Here is a 21,556-nt window from a genome sequence, read left to right as displayed (position 1 = left end):
CCAGCTGAGCATCAGTGCATCAGGAAGAGGGAGCATCGTTGTCAGAGGGTGTCTGGGGGTTATGAACAGCTGCTGATGCCACAGCACAAAAAAAAAAAAAAAAAAAAAAAAAAACCTCAGTCTGGGGAATTCCCTGGCGGTCTAGTGGTTAGGGCTCTGTGCTTTCCCTGCAGGGGGCCTGGGTTCGATGCCTGGTCGGTGAAGTAAGACCCCCCCGCAAGCTGCAAGACACGGCACGTGGCCAAGAAAACAAAAGCAAAAACAGAAACCTCAGTCTGTAGGGTTTGGGGAAGGAGACGGGACAACAGAGGTCTTTTAGGTCAGGTTCTCCCACAAAAAGTGACCCTGTCCCCAGCAGTATTTCCTCTAACTGCAGTGGCTGTTTATAAGGCCCTAACTAACTCATCAAGCCACCAATTAATATCGGGTAAAGACTTTGAAATCAGAAAACTTTGAAATCGAAGGCCATGGCTATTAAAAGCCCCTGAGCATTTGGGATTCCAACAGGAGTGATGTGCGTCTCTGCCAGGAGAGAAGGCATTCGATTCATACCCTGGCCCCAGAGGGGAATTCAATTCCATTCACCAAGTATTGACCTAGCACCTTCCTATTCTGTGCCCAGCGCTTGGCAAGCTACCAGGGAAGCTAGAGAAGTATCATCAGAGTTAGTTAGGGACTTAAAATTTTGTCATTGTATTTCATCCACACCGAGTAAAGAACTCGGCATCACAGTGCACTGTCGTGACACACACAGGACAGGCAGGTGGAAGCGGAGTGAGGGCGGGGTGAGTAGCTGCCGATGAAGGGGTACGGACAGAGCTCGGCAAGGCATGGGGGGAGCTGCGGAAGGTTTCATGGAAGGAACAGGGCTCTGAGGAGGGAGAGAAGGGCTGAAAACTATCAGCCCTAATTCTGTAACCTGGTCATGGGGCAAAGGAATGGGAAAATTACACCATGTTGTTTTAACTGCCCTTCCGCTGACTGAAGTTCACAATGACAAGTGAGAGCCTCATTGTGGCTGCTGCCGCTTTATCTGCTGTTCACTGGGCATCTTATAACACATGAAGTTGGCTTCCTCTATTAGTCAACGTTAAGCCTCAACCTCATACCTAGTTTTAAGGTCAGCTGAGTTTCACACGGGCTGTGTGACCCACACGGCTGGCCTGAAGATAAGAGTTTGACCCAATTCGATCAAGATTTTGACTCAAGAGGTAGGAGGAAAGCTGGCTGTAAGCTATGGGTGTGGGAGCTGGCCCAGGGTGGGTGGGGCAGAGGACTTACTGGACTCCGTGCAAGGCAACTACACAGAGAAGGCCGCCGGGAGAGGACTCAGTGGACGTGCTGGCACAACGAAGCCCCAAATCAAGCTGAGAATGGCCCTGGTCTTCGCAGAGAGAAAAGGCTGCAGTTGGAGAATTCATACCCTCTCATGGGTAGTTCCTCTTGGAAGACACCACTGGAGTGGGTTAGAACACAACAACAACCTTTTTACAAAGGACTACAGGGTAACAGAATGGAATCAGTGCTTTTATCCTCATGCCTTAGCCCGTGACAGATGGGTTTTGCCTTCTGAAGTCCTCGTGCTTGTGAGCCCGCTGCTGTCTCTACCAAACAGCCAATTCCTGTTAAAACTTGAAATTGTTTTAAGAGTAACTTTACAAACTGAAAAGCAAGTTATAAATAACAAGACAGGGTGGAATGGAAAAGAGCGAGGCATTCTTTGACGTAGGAACAGAGGAGAAAAGGACCCAGCATTTGTCTTCCCATTCTGGGCCCCTTTCAAGACAGCAGCCATACCTTGAGACCAGAGCGCAAGCTTTCTCTTTCAGCCTCTCTCCGTCTGCCAATTCAAGGGGGACGCACAGACTCAGTTCATACACACTAGTTAAACAGGATGCCTCCCAGAGCTCTTCAACAAGCTGAAGTTTTCTCTCTGTGGGAAATTCATTTTAAGATTCAAACTTTCCCTTTTATGCAGTCAACTAATTGCATTTAGACACTAAATGTTGGCTACAAGAAGCTAGAGAGACGGAGCTAAGTTGTGTACCCTCAGACAGGAGAACCAGAGGGCCAAGTTCAGGATTAGCTTCCTTCAGAGGACCCCAGAGAATGACTGTTCAGGACCTGGCAGGAAATGCTAGAGGGGCACGGTGGTTTGGAAAAGTCAATTTCAATGACAGTTCTGCAGTCAGATACACAGTGAGAGGGGACCTCTGAAGAGTTCTCTCACAGATGAATCAATCGATCACACAAAGCCCTCGGGGTCTGAAGGAAACCACTGCTACCAGACTCGGGGGCCCAGGAAGCCACTGGGGCCTGGGCAGAGAGCAGTGTGGTGGCCCCAGCGCCGCACGGAGCACAGGGAGAAGCGTGCCGAGGCCAGGGCACGGGTGGCGGAGGAACCAGTGTGCTTACAGTGATCCCGGGCTGCCTGAGAGCACCTGCTGGAAAAAATAAGTTGGAAGGCTTAGTCGAGAAGTCTGTATGGGAATGTGTGAAGCAACCCGAATACCAACGCAACAACTTCAGAGAAACTCAAACAATGTGAAAACACTTGGAAAATGGTTTAATGATGTTTTACAACAGAAATGAACTGTACAGTTACAGTAAGTTTAATATATATAAAAAATTACAGCAGACAAATGCATCTACACAAAATCTACCATTTTCATTCTGATTCACTGTCACCTACACAACCTCTCCCAAGCCTACAGCCCCCTGCAGGCAGCCCCAGGAGGGGGAATCATATAAAGGGCACTTTTAAAGAGACAGCACCACTCATATTCCCCACCACCTCCTCAGGCCTCAGGAGGTATCAGCTAATTCCCCCAAATGTAAATTGCTTGTGTTTCGGGTTTTCAAAACCAAGAAAACGTGTGTCTCCCGGGGGCCCAGATAACGAGGCCCCAGACTCCCAAGTTATGGGTTGATTCTTGTAGCATGTTCCTATCCGAGGGGAAATGGCTAACCAGGCGTCTGGGACAGTGAGGCTATACAATAGCCACCCAGATTGCAGAGTTATCTAAGGAGAAATGTAAAAGGACTCCCAATAAACTACTTAGGAATTGTCACTGCCTCATTAAAGCTGCTGGACAATTTTGGAAAGAATCATTTACACCACATCTTAAGTTTCCACAAAAGAGAACTCAAACTCACATTTTAAAGTTAAGTACATAAAACAAAAAGTTTTGGGAGGCCAAGGGGTCAATTCCCCCTTGTGTCCCTCCCTTGACAACAGTGGAAAAACACCCCTGAATCAATATTTAAAAAAAAAAAAAAAAAAAAGGAAGAAAAGAAAAAGGTGGGGGGAGTTAAGATATTTAAAGACAGAGAGAAAGAAAACAGCTTTAGAAAAAAACCCAAAACAACCACTGTCTCTTTAAAACAAAACAAAATCCCAGTTGGGACCGATAAATCAGCAAATATTCAATCCAAATTGACCCCGGTGGAAGTTTATTACTGAATATTATGTACACTCAGAACTTTTTTGTTTTCTTTTTTATTATGAACACCTAGGCAGTGAAAATTGTTATGTTACTACATACATAGACACACCCAAAACATACAAAAATACTATTATTTCAAACTACTAAGAATAGGACAGTTCAGTTATCTTCATGCTATGACTTTAAGAGCATTACACTGAAACAAACAAGAAGTTAAACGACATTTTTTTTTAATATCCCAGAAATATACCAAAATATACATCTAAGCTTTGGAATTACTGAGGTTAGACTAATGCAAGTGCTGGGTAATCGTACTTAATACACAAGTCTAAGGTTCTGCAGGAAAGAAATTATCTTTGGTATCTGCATCAGGCTAATATTATTAACATTTGGATTTTGCTTTGGGATAGAGCTTGTATGACCCTAGAACCAAATCCCCCCCCTCCCCTAATCAACTGAGATTAAAAAGATCCGTGTAAAAAGTTCCTTCATTTGCACCCACCACCCCCCAAGTTAAAAAGTCACAGGCATCTACCTAGCACAAAAGGTTGTGAAATACAATGCATAGTTGCACAGTGGTGCTGCAAAAAGGAAACAAACTACTGTAAGAAGAAATGAAAAAGCTTGATAATCCTTCTGCGTGTTTTCTCACAAACAGGACAGCCACTTCCAAGCAGTTCCAGTAAAGGAAAAGAGAGAAAAGGCTCAGAAGGGCACCTTGGCGAGTATTCACGGGCACGGCCCCAGAGGTTAAAGCACCCGGCAGAGCAGCCAATCCTGCACCAGTGTCTTCAACTTCCCCCACTCTGTGGAGTCCAAGGCGCCCAGCAGCAGCCCGGGCTCCCCGTCCCTGCGCTAAGCCCCTGCAGTGACCATGGCTGTCGTAGGGAGGACTATCGTGGTGATGGGCTTCTGCCTACCGTTTTGGAAAATCTGAAATGCCAGTTCGTTCCATGGCACGTTCACAGGTTGGCAGGAGCCAAAGCTACCAAGCATGTGCCTCTGCACACCCTGGAACACTGGAAACAGACTCCCTGCTCTTTCAGTGCAGTCAGGGGCACCCCCTTCCCTGCCCCGGGCCTCGCTCCTCTAAACACCAGGACGCCACAGACTGGATTGACGCTGAAGACTTCCCTTTTCTTTGGTTTTTTTGTTTGTTTTGAGTTTATACAATCATTAAAAAATCTTTGGTTTTGGCTGGAAATTTAAAAAACAAAACAAAACAAAACAAAGAAACCACCCTCCCCTGGCTTATAGCAGCAGTAGTAAGACCTGGCAAAGCTCTTTTTTTCGACATTGGGGGTGGGAATTGAAGGTTGGGAACTACATTCAAAGAAAAGGTGAAGGGCTGGGGATGCAGCTTCTAGACAGCCCATTGGATATAAGATTGTCAAATAATAATAATATTAATAACAATAAAAACTTAAATATTTGGATTTTTTTTTGGTCATGTCAAAGGAAAAAAAGTGAAATGTGTATGCAGCAGTCAGCTTAAAGGAGCCTTTGGTGTCTTCCCTTCCACCCAAAGTCCTGAAAATAAGCAGAACCCTGAGGCCTCACAGGGGAAGGGGATGGCCTCCCCGCACCAGGGAGAAGGCAAGTACTGGAGGGGAGGTGTGGCCAGCAGTCAGAGATGGGGGGGTGGGGTCGGGGTGTGGCCGGCTGGCCAGCCCCTAAGAGCAGGGTGGCAAGGAACAGATGTTAAGAGACCTGGGAAGACCCCCTGCAACAAAAAGAAGGAGAAGATTGCAATTTGCCCTCAGTTTGCAGTAGCTTTTAAAGCAGCGACATTCAGAGGCTTTGGGAGGTCCCACCCTAGGCTACAGGTCCCGTGATGCTATAGGCCAGAGTTCAACATTACTCAGAGGAGGGAGGGCAGACTTGGCAACTCTGTAGGGTTTAGAGAAAGTTTTAAAGCAAGTTACTCAGTCACGAGTTAGAAATGAGGTATACAACAGCTCCTGGACTCGTGGTGGGCGGAAAACCCCACGCTTATTCACCTCGCCTCTGCCACCACCACCACAGCTGCAGGGACTGAACTACGGTCTAACGTGGGGGAGGGCATTTCCTCGGAGTGACACCTCCTGTGGACTGAGTAATGCACACAGGCCCCGCGAGCAGAGGTAAGAAGCCGGAAGAAGTCTGCATCTCCACTTTGCCCGCACTCAGGGGAGACACGACACACCATTTACGCTGTCAAAAGCCAATGTTATAATACAGTTGCAACGTCTTTGGTTCTCTCCTTTCCCCCCTCCCAACTGTTTGCAGTTTTACACGCAACCAGGCTAGTCCACTCTACTCTCATACAGTACGTGCCTTCCGCAGACCCACGCAGGATCAGAACCAAAGACGAGGCACCCCACCTGCCTACAACTACAGCCTTTCCTAACAGGACTGTCTTTCCAGCTTCTGAAAGTGCTTTCCCTTTCCTGCTCTATTGCTCAGACTTAGAGACGCTGAGGGACTGGGTAGGAGTACAGAGTCTTCTCTCTCCTTGGCTCTGTCCTTTTCCATTCGAAGGAGATCCCAATTTTAAAGAAGTGTTTGGATGTCTCATTTTGGAAACAGCACTGTACCCAACTGTCTGCCTGCAGACTTTGGGACATCATGTGAGAGAGCTCAATGCCACTGCCAAGTTACGAAAGAAGCCTTAAGCTGCTTTTGTGAGGTTGTGGCTGACTCCATGAAAACAACGATGAACAAGTAAACAAAGAAAATTCGGGGGAACTTTGCAGCAGACCTCAATATATATTTTTTTTTTTACAGTAAATTAGTTTTGGGGTCTGAACTTTCTGACAGTGTCCTGGGTTTGAACTGGAAGGTGGCACTGGGTGGCACGGCCCTGTGAGGAGTGGGCTGATTCAGGGATGCAGAAAGAATCATAAAGGGCACTGGCCCTGCCCTGCCCACCGTGGGAGCTTCACTTCCGGGTGCAGTGGCGGTCCATCATGTATGCCTTGTCTTCCCTCAACTGTTGTTTCAAGTGCTCTTATCTTCAATAGCCTTGATACCTGCTTCCTGACCTACCTAGTGCTTTGAAAAGTCACACAATATTAATACCACTTTTATATAACATCAGAACAATAAGATTACTAGTAAAGCTGTCATGAAGTTCTGCAACCTGATCGTTTTCTGTCGAGAGCAATAAATTTCTTATCCCTCCCCTCTTTTCCGTGTCTCGTCAATAGTACACCAAAACAGTGAACTACTCAATTCCCCAGAGCCCATATGTGAAAACATTCCGGAACAATACAGCTCTGTGGAAGAATAAAGGAAGGCCTTTTGGATTTCCATGTAATCTTGCTCTTGAAAATGCTTATCCTTCACAAGTGACAGAACAACTAAATATCGTCTGAACTCAAACAGGCTGTACTGGTTCTCTTTATAAGTGTTAGATAAAGGGAAATAAGAAAAGAATTCTACCCCCATCTTTTGCCACCCCCCCTAAATTTCCCAGCAGTTCCAAGAATATCACTGCCACACTTAGCAACTCTATCCATTTTTACAGAGCCAGCAGAGTGAAACTAAATAAATCTCTTTTCCAAAGCCAGGATGACCAATAAGACTTCCTTCAAAAAGTGGGGATGGGGAGGGGAGAGGAAAAGGAAAGAGACAAAGATAAAGCTTTTCCAAATTTCAGCTTTTTGTTCCTATTCCCTCTGCCTGTGTTGAAAACGTAAGGATAAACAATGCAGTGTCTTTGGTATCCAAACCGAACCCCACTTAGGTTCTGTGAGATGGATCACTTATTAAAAAATAGCCTTTCTGGACATAGAGTCTATATCTGAACTCAGGGAGCCAAGAAAGTTTGTCCCAGAGTATGGCCAGAAAGGACTCTTAACTGTTCCTAAACCAGCATCATTTCTCATTCACATCCCCACTAAGAACAATACTCTTCTCAATCTCACTAACTAACCCATCCCTAAAGGTCACACCATATCACAGGTAAGAGGCGAGCAGGTTGGCTTTCAACTTCTTGATCTGGTTTCCTTCTGTTCGCATTTTTGGTCGAGACAAAATTAGCCTTCGTATGAGAGAAGGAAGTGAGGTTTTAAACTGTTATGCTACTAGCACAACATTCAGTAACATGACAGAGGGCGACAAAAAAACAAAAAACCTGCTTAATTTTCTTAGATTAAGATGCATCAATCATTCATTTCTCCTTTCCTCTCCAAATTAAATGGTGCTTCTCTACTTCTGCCTGTATTGCTCAACCACACACCCCCGACATTCACACATTCATCCTTCTCCTAAGCTCTTGCTACGTACAGAGGTAATGAATCATCAGGAGAGGCTGGCGGGGTATGGGGGGCCTGGGCAGCCACAGGAAGGGATGTAAATGCCTTCGAGGACCCTGAACTGGACAACCCACGTGTAACCTGCACGCCACCACACACTGCACTGCAGGCCAGACCGCAGAGAGGCTGACGGATCCCAAACCCAAACACAGGGATGATCAAGTTTCCTTTGGCAAGACACAGATAAGGAAAAGCGAACACACACACGAGCAATGCAACATTTTCCTTCTAACATAATCACCTTCTTCTCTCCCCACCCACCGTCCCTAACCCTATAAACTGTAACCTATAAACAGGATCCCCAATACATACAGCATCAATCATGTTTATCAATCATAATAAACATCAGTTCGACTAAATGCTACAGCTAGAATTATTTCCACTATTTATAAAGTTTTTTCTTTTTACTTATTTATTTGGTTTTTAGTTTAAAACCAGTTCTGTAACAATGCTAAACTATGCTGAGGTATTTTATGGAGGGGCCAGAAGCTAGCTGTTACCCACGAGCATTACCTCCCAGATTAAGGTATCACCATTGAAAGAGAAAAGGAAGAGAAGGAAGAGAGGAAAGGAGATCCAGATTACAGAATCAACGTTAAGAGCTGCTAAGGTTTGCTGCTTGGAGCAAAGGCTGAGAGTAGAAGAGCCCACACATGGAACTGCTTCATGAGTAAGGATGGTCAGAAGAAAGCAACTTCACAAATCATATGGAAATCTGGGTGTAAACCTGACAACTCTGAGAAAACACATATTCCCTGCCCTTTGGATGGAATCCTTTCAAATACCTTACTGAAAATTTCAGGCGTGTCCCATTGAATCTCTTTAGATGAAGAAAAGAATGAGGCAGAACAGGATTAGTATCAGCCTTTAATGATGAAAGCAGTTTACTTATCCTATTTCTGTCCAAGTTCACATTTGTACTGTGTGCACCATCTATGCAAGTAGATGGCCAGGGCTGTGATTAAACTAAATGCTTTTCACACACACATACAAAAATGAACTCATAATGGTTATGATCAAATGAATTCATCAATTCTTGCCCGTTTGAGTAATTTTAAATGTCAAGTTTTGAGTCTTTTTCTCCATTAGTATTGATGGTCTTTTTAACATTTTCAGCTCCAATAAACACGGTCTGAACGAATAAACTTTAAATTTATCAATTTTACATGCCGATTAAGGAGAAAGTATTGGACCAACTCTCATAATTAATTGTTGAGGCCCCTTAACGGAGGGTTCTCAGATCGCAGACTGACTTTTGGGGGGCCCCTGTGGGTCCAAGGCCACAGCAGACTGCCGGCAGGAAGTGTGAACCAGGCGCCGCCCCGCGCCGTGCGCTCACGGGCAGCCCTGACGCTCAGGGCTTGCTGACTGCTCCCTGTGTCCACTCTCTCTCTTTTCTTCCTACCGTAACGATTTCACTTTTTTCTTGGTAAAGAAAGTTTTGTGAGGATGACATGGTTTGGGAACAACTTTAGACTATGAACAACAAAGAGCTTCTTTTGTAAGCCAAGTGTTTATTATACACTAACTGCAATGTTGACTAACAGGATTTACAACTTTAAAAATCTACATTAATTTCCTACATTTTCAAATGTATCCAGCTCTCCCAGCAATTTTTAAATAGAAAATTTAATGATAAAGATTGGGCTGAACTTAAATATTATGTCAAGCAAGTATCTGTGCTTCTGAAATAGACAAGGTTTCCTCCCACCTTCCCAAATAAATGAGGGATAATAGAACAAAATAATGTAAAAAAGAGGTACAATTGTGCTTTTCTCCCCAACAATGAATGAACTGTGTAGAACAAACTGGCAAGATAATCTCACTAAAAATCTTTTAATTAATATTATTTGCCCTTGTAAAAAAACGCTAATTTCTAATAATGCTACCATGAAGTACAAATCAGTATGGTCCTACACAAAACGAAAGTTGGATTCCTTTGGTTCCATTCCTCAATAATAAGCTGAGTAAATTAGGATAGTATTGATCTTTCTTACCAAATAAATAAAAGCAAGTGTGTTTTATATCAGGTAATGAATGGACAGGAACAATTTTTTTAATTCTAAAAAGCTGCCTATGTAACTTCAGAAACATTTAAACTAACATAGCACTCAACATATTTCTTAAATCAGGAACAATACTACTGTTCCTCTGAGAAGCCCTTTTCCAGGTCTTTCTGCTGTCCTTTAGATTTATACAGGGTACAAATAAAGTTCACAACCAAATTGCCCCGCTGTGATAAGCAGGATTCAAACAATTACATTCACCACTCCCTAGGGAGGGCCCATTACCATGGGCAAATATAGTATCGCTATAAATGCATTTAGAGTTAGTCTTTGGCTTAATATGTGTTAACCAAATTCAGGGATAAAATAAAACTTGCATAAACATTAAGGGGAAAAAAAGAAGAATGACACAATTAACTGTGATGACCTATCTGGCCCTCCCTCTTAGAAATGCAGAAACGCTACCAAACATCTCTAACATCTCTTTTTGGTCAAATGGTTCTTCTTAATTTCCAGACTCTCCCATATAAGGTGACTAAAAGTTAAGTCTGAGTACCTTAGCTTAGGAGATTCATTCAATTCAAAAAGCATTTCTTGAGATGATAAAAAAGATGATATAAAGTAAAAAAGGACTAAAGGCTGAGTCATGACACAATATGATCAGTAGACTATCTAGGGATGATGATGATGGGGAGTCAATTTTAAGTTAAACACCCATCAACAAGCCGTTTTAGTGTTTCATGTGTACATGTGTAAATGTACCTTTCATTTCACAACTTGTTTTTAAATAAGAGAAAAAAACAGAAAAATTCTAAAAGTTACCTTTGTCTAAGGATTTATTTCTTCTTTTAAACACAGGTTTTTATGCTGGTTTAAATTTTATCTTCATAAAGTGATCCACAACCCCACATACACAGAGGCAGAATCCCCCTATCCCGAATTAACTCGAGAATATAGACAGGGCAGGGAAGAGAAGACCACTGTACTGACATTTAAAGCTTAGTATCTTCTTTTTTAATATCGAAGTCTCTTGGTGAATCTTATTTGGGAGAGGGAGCATTTGTGAACCACACAGGAGAACAAACAAACACAGCCTTTCCTTGCTCTTCCTCTTAATCCATTGGGCTTGAGTCCCTTGGGTTTCAACACTTCCTTTGGTAGCGATTTTGGGAAATTAATGCCACAACCTCTAATCCAGTATGGTGGGTATCAGCACTTCCCTCCCTGAATCCTTCCTCCTAACTTACCACTCCCAAGGGAGGGACTCATCATTACGGGCAGCTACAGTATTACTGACAGCCCTAAAATCATTTGCACAGACTAAAATTAGAGATGTCAAATCAGGATAAAAGATTAAATTCAACTACATCAGAGAAATAGTGGGATGAAGAGGAGAAAAATTAGTAACTGACACTGCCATTCTATTTACACACCAAACTAAATAAACTACTTAAAAAATCAAGTTAATGTCTGCCCAGAGGATATTACAACTTACCAACACAAAAGGTTAAAACAAGCAGCAACTTTTATATAAAATTAATAAAGACAAATGAAAAAAGAAATTGTCAGTAGCATCTATCTCCTCAATGTGTCTGAACTGCACGATATAAACTAGTCCATTAGTACAGCAGCTTGCTAAAAATTGACTTTGGTTCAAGCTTAGTCAAAAAAACAACATTAAAAAAAAACATACCACACACAAAAACGGTGGATGGACATTTGTTAGTTTCCCTGCTTGCAGTTCATTGATTTTGGAGGGATTTTAGGAAGGTGAAGGGTAGTTAATTAAATACTTTGTGAAATAAAATGGGAAGACAGAAGGAATAGAAGAAAAATTAACAAGGGAACTAAAACATTTCTGGTCTTTTAATATTAATATGCCTGTCTCCCACTTGGATGATCACAAACAAAAATGCACATTGTGTCTGAATCACTGCCTTTCCCAACATTGTGAAGAGACAAATACACAGAATCCAAGCTCCCTTGTGGATATAAGCAGAGCATGCAGAAGAAAAATTACCTGTAAGCTCTCTCTCAGCCCCCAGCTCGAAACGGGGAAAAAGTGCAGTCATAGGACCACTGGAGATGTATGCAAGCACCCACAAACACCAGATGGGAACCTTTCACTCCAATAAGAAGGGAGCTCAGATGAGCTGCACTGCAGTGATCCAGTCTTTTGGGAACTTTTTGGATACAGATACTATAATAACAGAACACTGACAAAAAGGGAAATCTAATTTCCAAGTTACCCTCATTCCTCTTCATCTACTTCCATAAACACTTCCTTTTCATGGGCTCATTTACATCGTCTAGAAATACCCTGAAAACAATTACGGAAGCTAATCGCCTTCTACAATGAACAGAGACGTGTATTGCCATTTAGACCTACCTAGCAGGAGCATCACTAACAAAGCCAGGAGACACTTGAGGTGTGTGCAAAGTTCCTGCTCAAAGTCTTTCAGAGGTTCTACAGATCCCATGCCCGGCTAATGAGTGCCTTCTCTAGTCAGAGAACCAAGGAGAGCGTCAGGGTTAGAGGAATTGATAAGCCATCTGGTGAAAGTCTGTAGCTAACCTCAGACTCTTCTCATCACACCTCTTTCGGTGATCTATAACCAATGGAAAACAGTCTAGTAGAGTTCCTTCAGAAAACAAAAGAAGGGAAAAGTTTCCCAATTTCAGTAAGTTATTTTGTTCTTTGCCAAGTAAGTTAAAGGAAGTTTGGATGAAAAACTTCCACAAAATGGAAAAAACAAACAAACACAACAACAGTAGAGCATTTCAGGAGATAAGAAGTCAGGAGAACCACCAAGTTAGGTGTCTGCAGTAGTCTTTGCTCTTCGGAACCAAATCCTGCCCTGCAACATGTACAGCCATTCCTGTTGAAAGTAGCAGAAAGCAGCACTGTTGCACCACAGGATCTGGGCCTCAGGTCATTCAATGATTTGGGGTGAGTGAGAGCTACAGTTCAGCAGGAATTCCTTCCTACGCAAAAGTGCTCCAAAGGCACCACCTGATGGGGGGGAGGGGGCGTGTGTGGAGTGGGAGTGTTTGCACACACTGCCTTCAGCTTCTGCACCAAGCCTCTTGCATAAGTGGCAAAAGAAAATAATTTTCTAGCACCTCTGTAAGAGTCATCAAGGATAAGGAAACCAGCAAGAACATTCCCCGCAATTAAGAACGTTAAGTCCCCCTTACCCTAAAACCCTCCCGCCCCACAGTGTGGGAGCTCACTGAAATAGGATCCAGGAGCAAGAGATAAACATGTCCAAACTATATATATATATAAAAAACAATAACAACAACAACAACAATAACAATAGAGATACAGTAATACAGGCCTGCCTAAATTGTACCAGTTAAGAAAGGAACCCCCAACACAATTGATACGATTATAAACACCTTGTTATGACTTAATGGCCTGTACAACAGACCCATAAAAATGATTTTTTTTTTAAGAAAAAAAGAAATTTAGACAAACAAGAAATCCCCTTCCTATATTGGAATTGGTAACCCACCTTAACTCGTCATCATGACTGCTGGAAATGATAAGTAGTCCTTTCACTTATTTTTTTGTTTGTTTGTTTTTGATTTTTTGTTTCTGCCTTTTTTTTTGTTTTTTTTTAAATTTTTGGTTAGAAAGTTCTCCAATCCATGAAGCAATCCTGAAAAGACAGTGTTTTATTACAAAATTAGGCAAATGTTGTCCCATTTCCATCTTTTTTTTCCGGCATGTGTTTTTTCTTCTCTCCCTCCTCTCCCTTGCCCTTGCAACACGGCAAGAGGAAGCCCATCACGTGTTTCAGTCTCAGCCAGGCTGGCAGCCAGTTGCACTCGGAGTGAAGAAGGGGGCTGGCGGCGTCACTCAGCCCAGCTCACTGTGCCTTGGAGGCGGTGGTGGTGGAGGCAGCCCCGCTGGCAGAGGCCGCTGTGAAGAGAGAGGTCTGGAGGGGCTCAGCTGAGGTGGAGGTGGCATGGAGGCTGGCTACAGGTCCAGTATTCCCTGCAGAGGCTGCAGCGGCAGAGACCAAGCTAACTGGGTTGCTGGTGAGCAGAGAGAGGTTCTGAGGGTTCAGGAACAGAGGGGCAGTCACGATGTTGGGGGCTCCTCCCGCATTGGCAAATACCAGGTTCCCAGTTGCATCCAGTGACGTTATTGGAAGAGAGCCACCAGAAGCAAGAGCTACAGACAAACCCCCCGCAAAACAGGCAGGAAGGAGAATGTTAGCATCATCCCAGAGAAGCCAAACAACACATCAAATGTACTGAGTTTTCCCACAACCCAGATGGAGAAAGCGCATCCCTTAACTGAGTTTTTTACCCTTAATTACAGCACTATATTGTCACCAACTAAAGTTTATTTATAATTTTGAAAGAGCCTAAAGGGCTGAAAACTCTAATTTTTTTTTTTTTTCCTGCGGTACGCGGGCCCCTCACCGCTGCGGCCCCTCCCGCCGTGGAGCACAGGCTCTGGATGCGCAGGCCCAGCGGCCGTGGCCCACGGGCCCAGCCGCTCCGCGGCACGCGGGATCCTCCCGGACCGGGGCATGAACCCGCGCCCCCCGCATCGGCAGGCGGACCCCCAACCACTGCGCCACCAGGGAAGCCCCCTGAAAACTCTAATTTAATGCGCATGATCAGGATAGGTGAGAGGAGAATCAACGAGTCACGTTTCTATCTTGAAATCTCAACTTTATTCCGTCTACCTAGAAATATTTGTTAAATCCAATAATTTTGTTTTTAATGAAGATCACTGCCTTTAGATTACCTCCATTCAAAAAACAAACTAGCTACAGAGATTAAGGCGTTAAAATATAGCTGGCTTTTATCAAACCAACTGGCATTACTGATAAATTTGAGTACTTCATAGTGTGATATACAAGATAAAAACTGTCTTTCGAAAAGACTTTAGTTCTAAAATAAGTTATATATTAACAAATAAAGTATAAGGTGTGATTCATTTCTTACTTCAAAACATTTCATTTCTATGACCTGCACAAAGGAGAATGATGAGTCTCTGTAGGAGGAAAGCAGAGCTATACTGATGCAGGTGGGTTCTAAGCTTAGGACTTGCTTTAATATGTAAGAATTTTTCTGTGATGCTGTTGCTTCTCCTTCATCATCAAAATTTTCATTAAAATAATTGGTCACTCTAATATCTTTTCCTGTATCTGACAACCCCCCACAATCCCCTCACTCATATAACCACATCCTCACATGTATATTTGAGGCACATGTATTTCCTAGTGGCATTAAAAATGATTGATTTCTTACATAATATATAAAGAAAGAGAGAGGAGCTGAGGGAATGTCCTTGACTTTGAACATGATGACACAAAGAGTACAGAACAGTGAGTCTTGGTGCAGCTTGACGTTTTCTGAGATTCCAGGCTTAGGGTTACAGTCCAGTTCTAGATCTTCCCAGAGAGTACCTGTTCTGTACTCAGTTATGCCCTATGGAAGGCATCTTGCCTTTTTAGTATCACTACAGAGGTACACCAGAGGTACACCGAAATGCAAGAGAAAACGTGATTTATCACAAATCTTACTCCAAAAAGAAATCCTTTTATGATAAAAGCTTTACAGATCTAACCATCAATTTCACATATGATTTAGTCAATGAGAAAGTCAATATAATGTAAGGTAATCTAGGTCATGTTTTAGATTTGTCTGGAACTAATATTGTCTACAGTATACTGTAGAGATATCATCCATGAAACACTAATTTTTTTTTTTTTTTTTTTTTGCGGTACGCAGGCCTCTCACTGTGTGGCCTCTCCTGTTGCGAAGCACAGGCTCCGGACGCGCAGACTCAGCGGCCATGGCTCACGGGCCCAGCCGCTCCGCGGCATGTGGGATCTTCCCGGACCGGGGCATGAACCCGTGACCCCTGCATCAGCAGGCAGACTCTCAGCCACTGCGCTACCAGGGAAGGCCGAAACACTAATCTTTTTTTTTTTCATTTCTTAATTTATTTATTTTTTTTCATTTCTTAATTAATTTCTTCTTTTATTTATTTATTTTTCATCGAAACACTAATCTTAATTGAAGTTCGCTAACAGCTTATTTTTGGCCCCAAGAACTCTCATTTAAGCCCAAATTATTTTAAGGAAAATTTCTCAGATCAATATAGTGATATCTCAAAGTGTTTCCTTGAATCACGTAACAGCAAGCATCTTCAAACACAAAGCTCAGACATTAAACAAATCAAACCCTTCAATACATAGAATGAGTGGATTTAGACTCATTTTAGACTGGATAGCATGCTAAGGCCAAAAGGGACCCATCTGGGCTTGGAAAAGAGACATTAAAATCCAAGAGAATATATGCTCTATAATGATGGGGATATACAAAGGGAAGAACCTAACAAGAATTAAAAGTACTCCTTAAGTCTGCACGATGTGCTCCAATGTTAATTCGTTATAGGGCCTTCTTGTATAAGGCTCTCTTAGGGGCGGGGGTGGGGACTGGAGAATTTTTCTTGGTCAAGTTTGCCTGGGGATGGGTCTTGGATGACTATTTAGATAAATGGAGGAGGAAATTCTGCCTCCAAGTCTATTTACATAAGAAGATAAATATCAGCATTAAAGTCCTTGTTTCTTTCTTTCTTTCTTTCTTTCTTTTTGGCCACACCATGCAGCATGTGGGATCTTAGTTCCCTGACCAGGGATAGGACACCCGCACCCCCTATAGTGGAAGCTCGGAGTCGTAACCGCTGGCCTGCCAGGGAAGTCTCAGTCCTGGTTTCTTAATACACCAAACTAAGTATATTTCCTGTTCTTACAGACCGACACCTATATTTCTCTTACAAAGCTGTTTACAAGGACACATTCTTGGTCCTCAGGTTAGCGAGCATTATCAATTCAACTATCTCTTCCCATCACTTTCACCTCTAGCAAAGCAGACTTCCACCATTAAAAAAAAAAAAAAAAAAAAAAAGGCTAAGTAAGGAAAAAAATTCTACTGACCTTGAATAGTTGCCAGTGTACTGTTGCTCATCAGAGCTGGGCTGAGAGCACCACCCAGGGTCCCTGGATTGAGACTGAGTAAGGCACCTCTGAAAGTACAAAAGAACAGTCACTTTATTACAATGTAGATGCCTGTGTCAGTTTGACAACATACTCAAATGGATAAGAAAAAGGAAAATACAACTGGGGAAGTATATGGAAATACGTTACTCTCTTTACACTCTTACATGGTGTGGTTAGTACTTCCAAGTTACTGCTTTCCTTGACGCTCACTTGTACAAAGCAAAACGAGGTTATGGTCCACACAGAATGTAAAACTTGCAGTCATTTTGACTCTTTGAATTACTTCATTCTCCTTTTTTCCAAAACAAAAGGGAAAAAATGCCAGAGAAAGGAATATATTTACGAAGTAATTCTTATTTGTTTCATGGTAATATAAAAGTAGGAATCCTATGACTGTATCTCTTATTTATGTTTGAGAATTAGAAAGCAGACAGTTCAGAGATTAATGGAGAAAGCATAAGAATAAAGAGTCAGGAATCCTGGGCTTTCTTCCTGGTCCCATCACTCAGGTATAATCAGTGGCCTGGTGTTCTGTATCTTCATCTAGAAATAAAGGTATGACTACTGTCCTTCCAGAGTGTTAAGAAACTTAATTCCAACCATAATCAAAATCCTTGTGCTACTACTATAGAGCAACCCATTTCAAAGAGATTATGGCTTTAAAGGATTTTTTGTTTTTGTTTTTTGTCTTTTTTTGCACTTAAGATAGTGATGAAAAAGTATTCGCTATAAGTTACTCCAGGGATGACCTCCTAGCTGTTTCTCAGATGTAAACAAGATGAGAAAGCACCTTACCCAGCTGCAAACTGTGAGGGTGCCATCAGGCCTGGGTTTAGTCCTGCAGCCGCAGCCATGGCAGCAAGACTGGCATTTGCTGGCAACTGTGAAGCTCCTTGGAGGGCAGCAGCTGCTGCTGTCTGCAACCCTGATGCTGTCACCATCACCTGGCTGGTCCCAAGAGGAGAGGACAAAGGAGTGGAGGTGGTGTGTGTTGTGCTGGTCTCACTGGCACTGGATGCCTCAGAGGTGGAGGCTGAGGCAGAGGGGGAGGGACTCAGAGAAGGGGAAGTGACTGCTGAGGAAGCTGGAGGCGCTGTGGAAATCACGGCTGCGGTGTTGTTGGAGGCGGTGTCTGTAGTGCCTGAAAAGGGAATCATATTAGAAAGTGACCTTCTGTAAATGTTTTTGGAAGAATGGCTGCTTTATTCAACCATAATCTAGAATCAACTGAATAATTAATTTACCATCCAGTAACCTCTAAACATGTCCTTTTTTATTAACCGAGTTTAGTGTTTCTAGGGAAATTAACCACAAAAACAAACATTTTAAGAACCAAAGCCATGAACCTACTTTAAGAGGCAAGAGCAATAAAGTAACCATAAAACAAACAGGGAACACAGCTTTCCATTTCCAATTTCCTATTAAAAATTAAAAAAACATAGAAGCTCTAACTACAGAACACAACTGCTCTGGGGAAGAAATGTACAAGCAAAAAAATCCAAGCTTCTGAAAAGCATTTTCATTCAGAAATCTCCTTAGTAGTCTCTATAGAAAAATCAAAACAAAGCAATGAAATCAAGAAAAATTAAAAGTTACACATTTTTCTCAAATAAGTGTCAATAACATGTACAGAAACAGTATGAAAATAACTAAAGGCATATGTCCAGATGCCTTTTTTTTTAATTTTTAAAAGTTTATTAAAAAACAAAACATAATGGTACAAAAGGTTGAAAGTAAAAGAACTGGAAAAGATATACTGTGCAAATATAAACTAAAAGGAAATTATATAATAACAGATACAGTAGACTTGAAAGCAAAAGCATTACTAGAAATAAAAAAGGGCACTTCATATCAACAAGACCAATTTACCAGGAAGTTTTCAATTTGTATGTACTTAACTTCAAATTATATAGAGCAACAGAGCTACAAGGAAAAAATAGACAAATTCACTATCATAATAGGAGATTTAACATACTGCTGTCATTCACTGATAGAGGATAACTCTTTCAGAACCAGTAGACCACCCCCCCCCAAAAAATTAGTAAGGATATAAAAAACTTAAATAACGTGAGCAGCAAATTTGATTCAACACGCAGATATATAGTCACTATACTCCAAAACTTTAAATTACAAATTATTTTCAAGCACGCTTGAAACATTTTTAAAACTGACCATACTGTGCTATAAGGCAAATTTTAACAAATTTCAAAGTATTAAAATTATACAAACTGTGTTTCTTGACTTGCAGTTAAGCTACAAATCAGTAACAAAAAAGTAACTAGAAGTTATGAAATACACTACTTCTAAGTAACCCCCCAAAAAACAAATCACAATTGGAGTTAGAAAATAATTTGAACTGAATGATAATAAAACTATTACATACCAAACTTGGATGTGACTAAACCTGTGCTTACAGGAAAATGTATAGTCTTTTTTTTTCCAAGGTAACAGTAGTGTTTTTTTTTTTAATTGCACACATGTCTATAAACCTAATAAATAGGTTTTCTCTAATTTTTTTTATACAGCAGGTTCTTATTAGTCATCAATTTTATACACATCAGTGTGTACATGTCAATCCCAATCGCCCAATTCATCACACCCCACCCCACCCCCGCCGCTGCTTTCCCCCCTTGGTGTTCCTACGTTTGTTCTCTACATCTGTGTCTCAATTTCTGCCCTGCAAACCGGTTCATCTCTACCATTTTTCTAGGTTCCACATATATGCATTAATATACGATATTTGTTTTTCTCTTTCTGACTTACTTCACTCTGTATGACAGTCTCTAGATCCATCTACGTCTCAACAAATGACCCAATTTCATTCCTTTTTATGGCTGAGTAATATTCCATTGTATATATGTACCACATCTTCTTTACCCATTCATCTGTCAATGGGCATTTAGGTTGCTTCCATGACCTGGCTATTGTAAATAGTGCTGCAATGAACATTGGGGTGCATGTGTCTTTTTGAATTATGGTTTTCTCTGGGTATATGCCCAGTAGTGGGACTGCTGGATCATATGGTAATTCTATTTTTAGTTTTTTAAGGAACCTCCATACTCTTCTCCCTAGCGGCTGTATCAATTTACATTCCCACCAACAGTGCAAGAGGGTTCCCTTTTCTCCACACCCTCTCCAGCATTTGTTGTTTGTAGATTTTCTGATGATGCCCATTCTAACTGGTGTGAGGTGGTACCTCATTGTAATTTTGATTTGCATTTCTCTAATAATTAGTGATGTTGAGCAGCTTTTCATGTGCTTCTTGGCCATCTGTATATCTCCTTTGGAGAAATGTCTGTTTAGGTCTTCTGCCCATTTTTGGATTGGGTTATTTGTTTTTTTAATATTGAGCTGCATGAACTGTTTATATATTTTGGAGATTAATCCTTTGTCCGTTGATTCGTTTGCAAATACCTTCTCCCATTCTAAGGGTCAGATGCCTTCTTTGCATTAAAAAATTTAAGTGGCTATTGGGTAATGAAAATCAGCTCTCAAAAAGTCTATTGTGGTAAACATTTTCTTCTTCTTTTTTTTTTGGCCGTGCCACACACCTTGCGGGATCTTAGTTCCCCAATCAGGGATTGAATCCGGGGCCCCAGCAGTGAAAGCACCAAGTCCTAACCACTGGACCACCAGAGAATTCCCAACATTTTCTTATTTGAGGAAACAAAAACATACAATGATATTATGATTCTCATAAAATTTAGTATGAAAAATAAAGATCTAGAAAATTGTTCTTTGAGAGGCCTAAAAAAAAATCAAAATGCCAAAATTTCTTTTTGTTGTAAGGAGAACAAACATTTGAATACAAATAACTAACTGACATTAAAAATATCACTGACAGCTAAAACACATTCACTGAAATGGTTTACTATTATAGATGAATATTGTCCAACAGAAATACAGTACATATGTAATTAAATTTTCTAGTAGTCCCATTGAAAATAGTAAAAAGAAAGAGGTGAAATTAGTTTTAATATTATGCTCTATTTAACCCAGTATATTCCAAATATATTTCAACATAAAATCAATATTTTAAAAATTTAATGAGTTTTTTTCATACTAAGCTTTGAAAAGGAAATCTCAATTTGAACTAGCCACATCTTACATGTATAAAAGCCATGAGGCTAGTGCTTACCATATTGTATGGCACAGGTCTAAAATATCTCTAGAAGTTAGGCCTAGTGCTACTTAAAGAATATCAAGTCGGGCTTCCCTGGTGGCACAATGGTTGAGAGTCCGCCTGCCAATTCAGGGGACAGGGGTTCGTGCCCCGGTCCAGGAAGATCCCACATGCCGCGAAATGGCTGGGCCCGTGAGCCATGGCCGCGGAACCTGTGCTCCGCAACGGGAGAGGTCACAACGGTGAGAGGCCCGCGTACCGCAAAAAAAAAAAAAAAAAAGAATATCAAGTCCCTTTGCCTAAAGCAGAAATAACTGATAAGGCATAGGATAGATAAAGAAGATGCCAACTATTCCCAATGAGCTGTAATTTTGATGCTATCTAACATCATCAAAGTACAGAACAGGCCCTCTTACTTCAGTAATCAGTAAATGCTACATACAAAAAAACCGGTTGCCTAAACTAGCTGGAACGTCATTTAGCGAAAGTCACTATGTTCTAGGATATAATCAACCACATATATGTGTAGAGCAGAACCTAAGTGGTATTTTCTCAAGATAGAGAACTGATAAAGACCAAAAACATCTATAAATTTTCAATATAATACTTCTATGAGGTATAAAAGACTTCAGAGATGAAAGAAGAACTAGAC

The 21,556-nt window shown here is 41.6% G+C and overlaps 1 protein-coding gene across 5 annotated transcripts in view; it reads right to left on the bottom strand.

The window, feature by feature from the left end:
• Positions 1 to 2,545: 2,545 nt before the first annotated feature.
• The window catches only part of POU2F1 (POU class 2 homeobox 1), a 184,863-nt gene continuing 165,852 nt past the window's right edge, over positions 2,546 to 21,556 (bottom strand). For 3 of the 5 annotated variants that reach the window (XM_067728526.1, XM_067728527.1, XM_067728528.1), the window contains 3 exons: positions 17,577 to 17,922; positions 16,719 to 16,807; positions 2,546 to 13,933 (listed from right to left, as the gene is read on the bottom strand). In XM_067728526.1, the coding sequence (XP_067584627.1) occupies positions 13,626 to 13,933; positions 16,719 to 16,807; positions 17,577 to 17,922 (743 nt within the window). In that variant the 3' untranslated portion in view covers positions 2,546 to 13,625. The remainder of the gene's footprint in view (positions 13,934 to 16,718; positions 16,808 to 17,576; positions 17,923 to 21,556) is intronic. The other 2 variants (XM_067728530.1, XM_067728531.1) reach the window with 1 other exon arrangement.

This window comes from Pseudorca crassidens, chromosome 2 (genome assembly GCF_039906515.1).
Source record: "Pseudorca crassidens isolate mPseCra1 chromosome 2, mPseCra1.hap1, whole genome shotgun sequence".
Lineage (NCBI taxonomy): Eukaryota > Metazoa > Chordata > Mammalia > Artiodactyla > Delphinidae > Pseudorca > Pseudorca crassidens.
The sequence above is the reverse complement of the archived record's forward strand: the minus strand, read 5'-3'. Positions and strand labels throughout refer to the sequence as shown.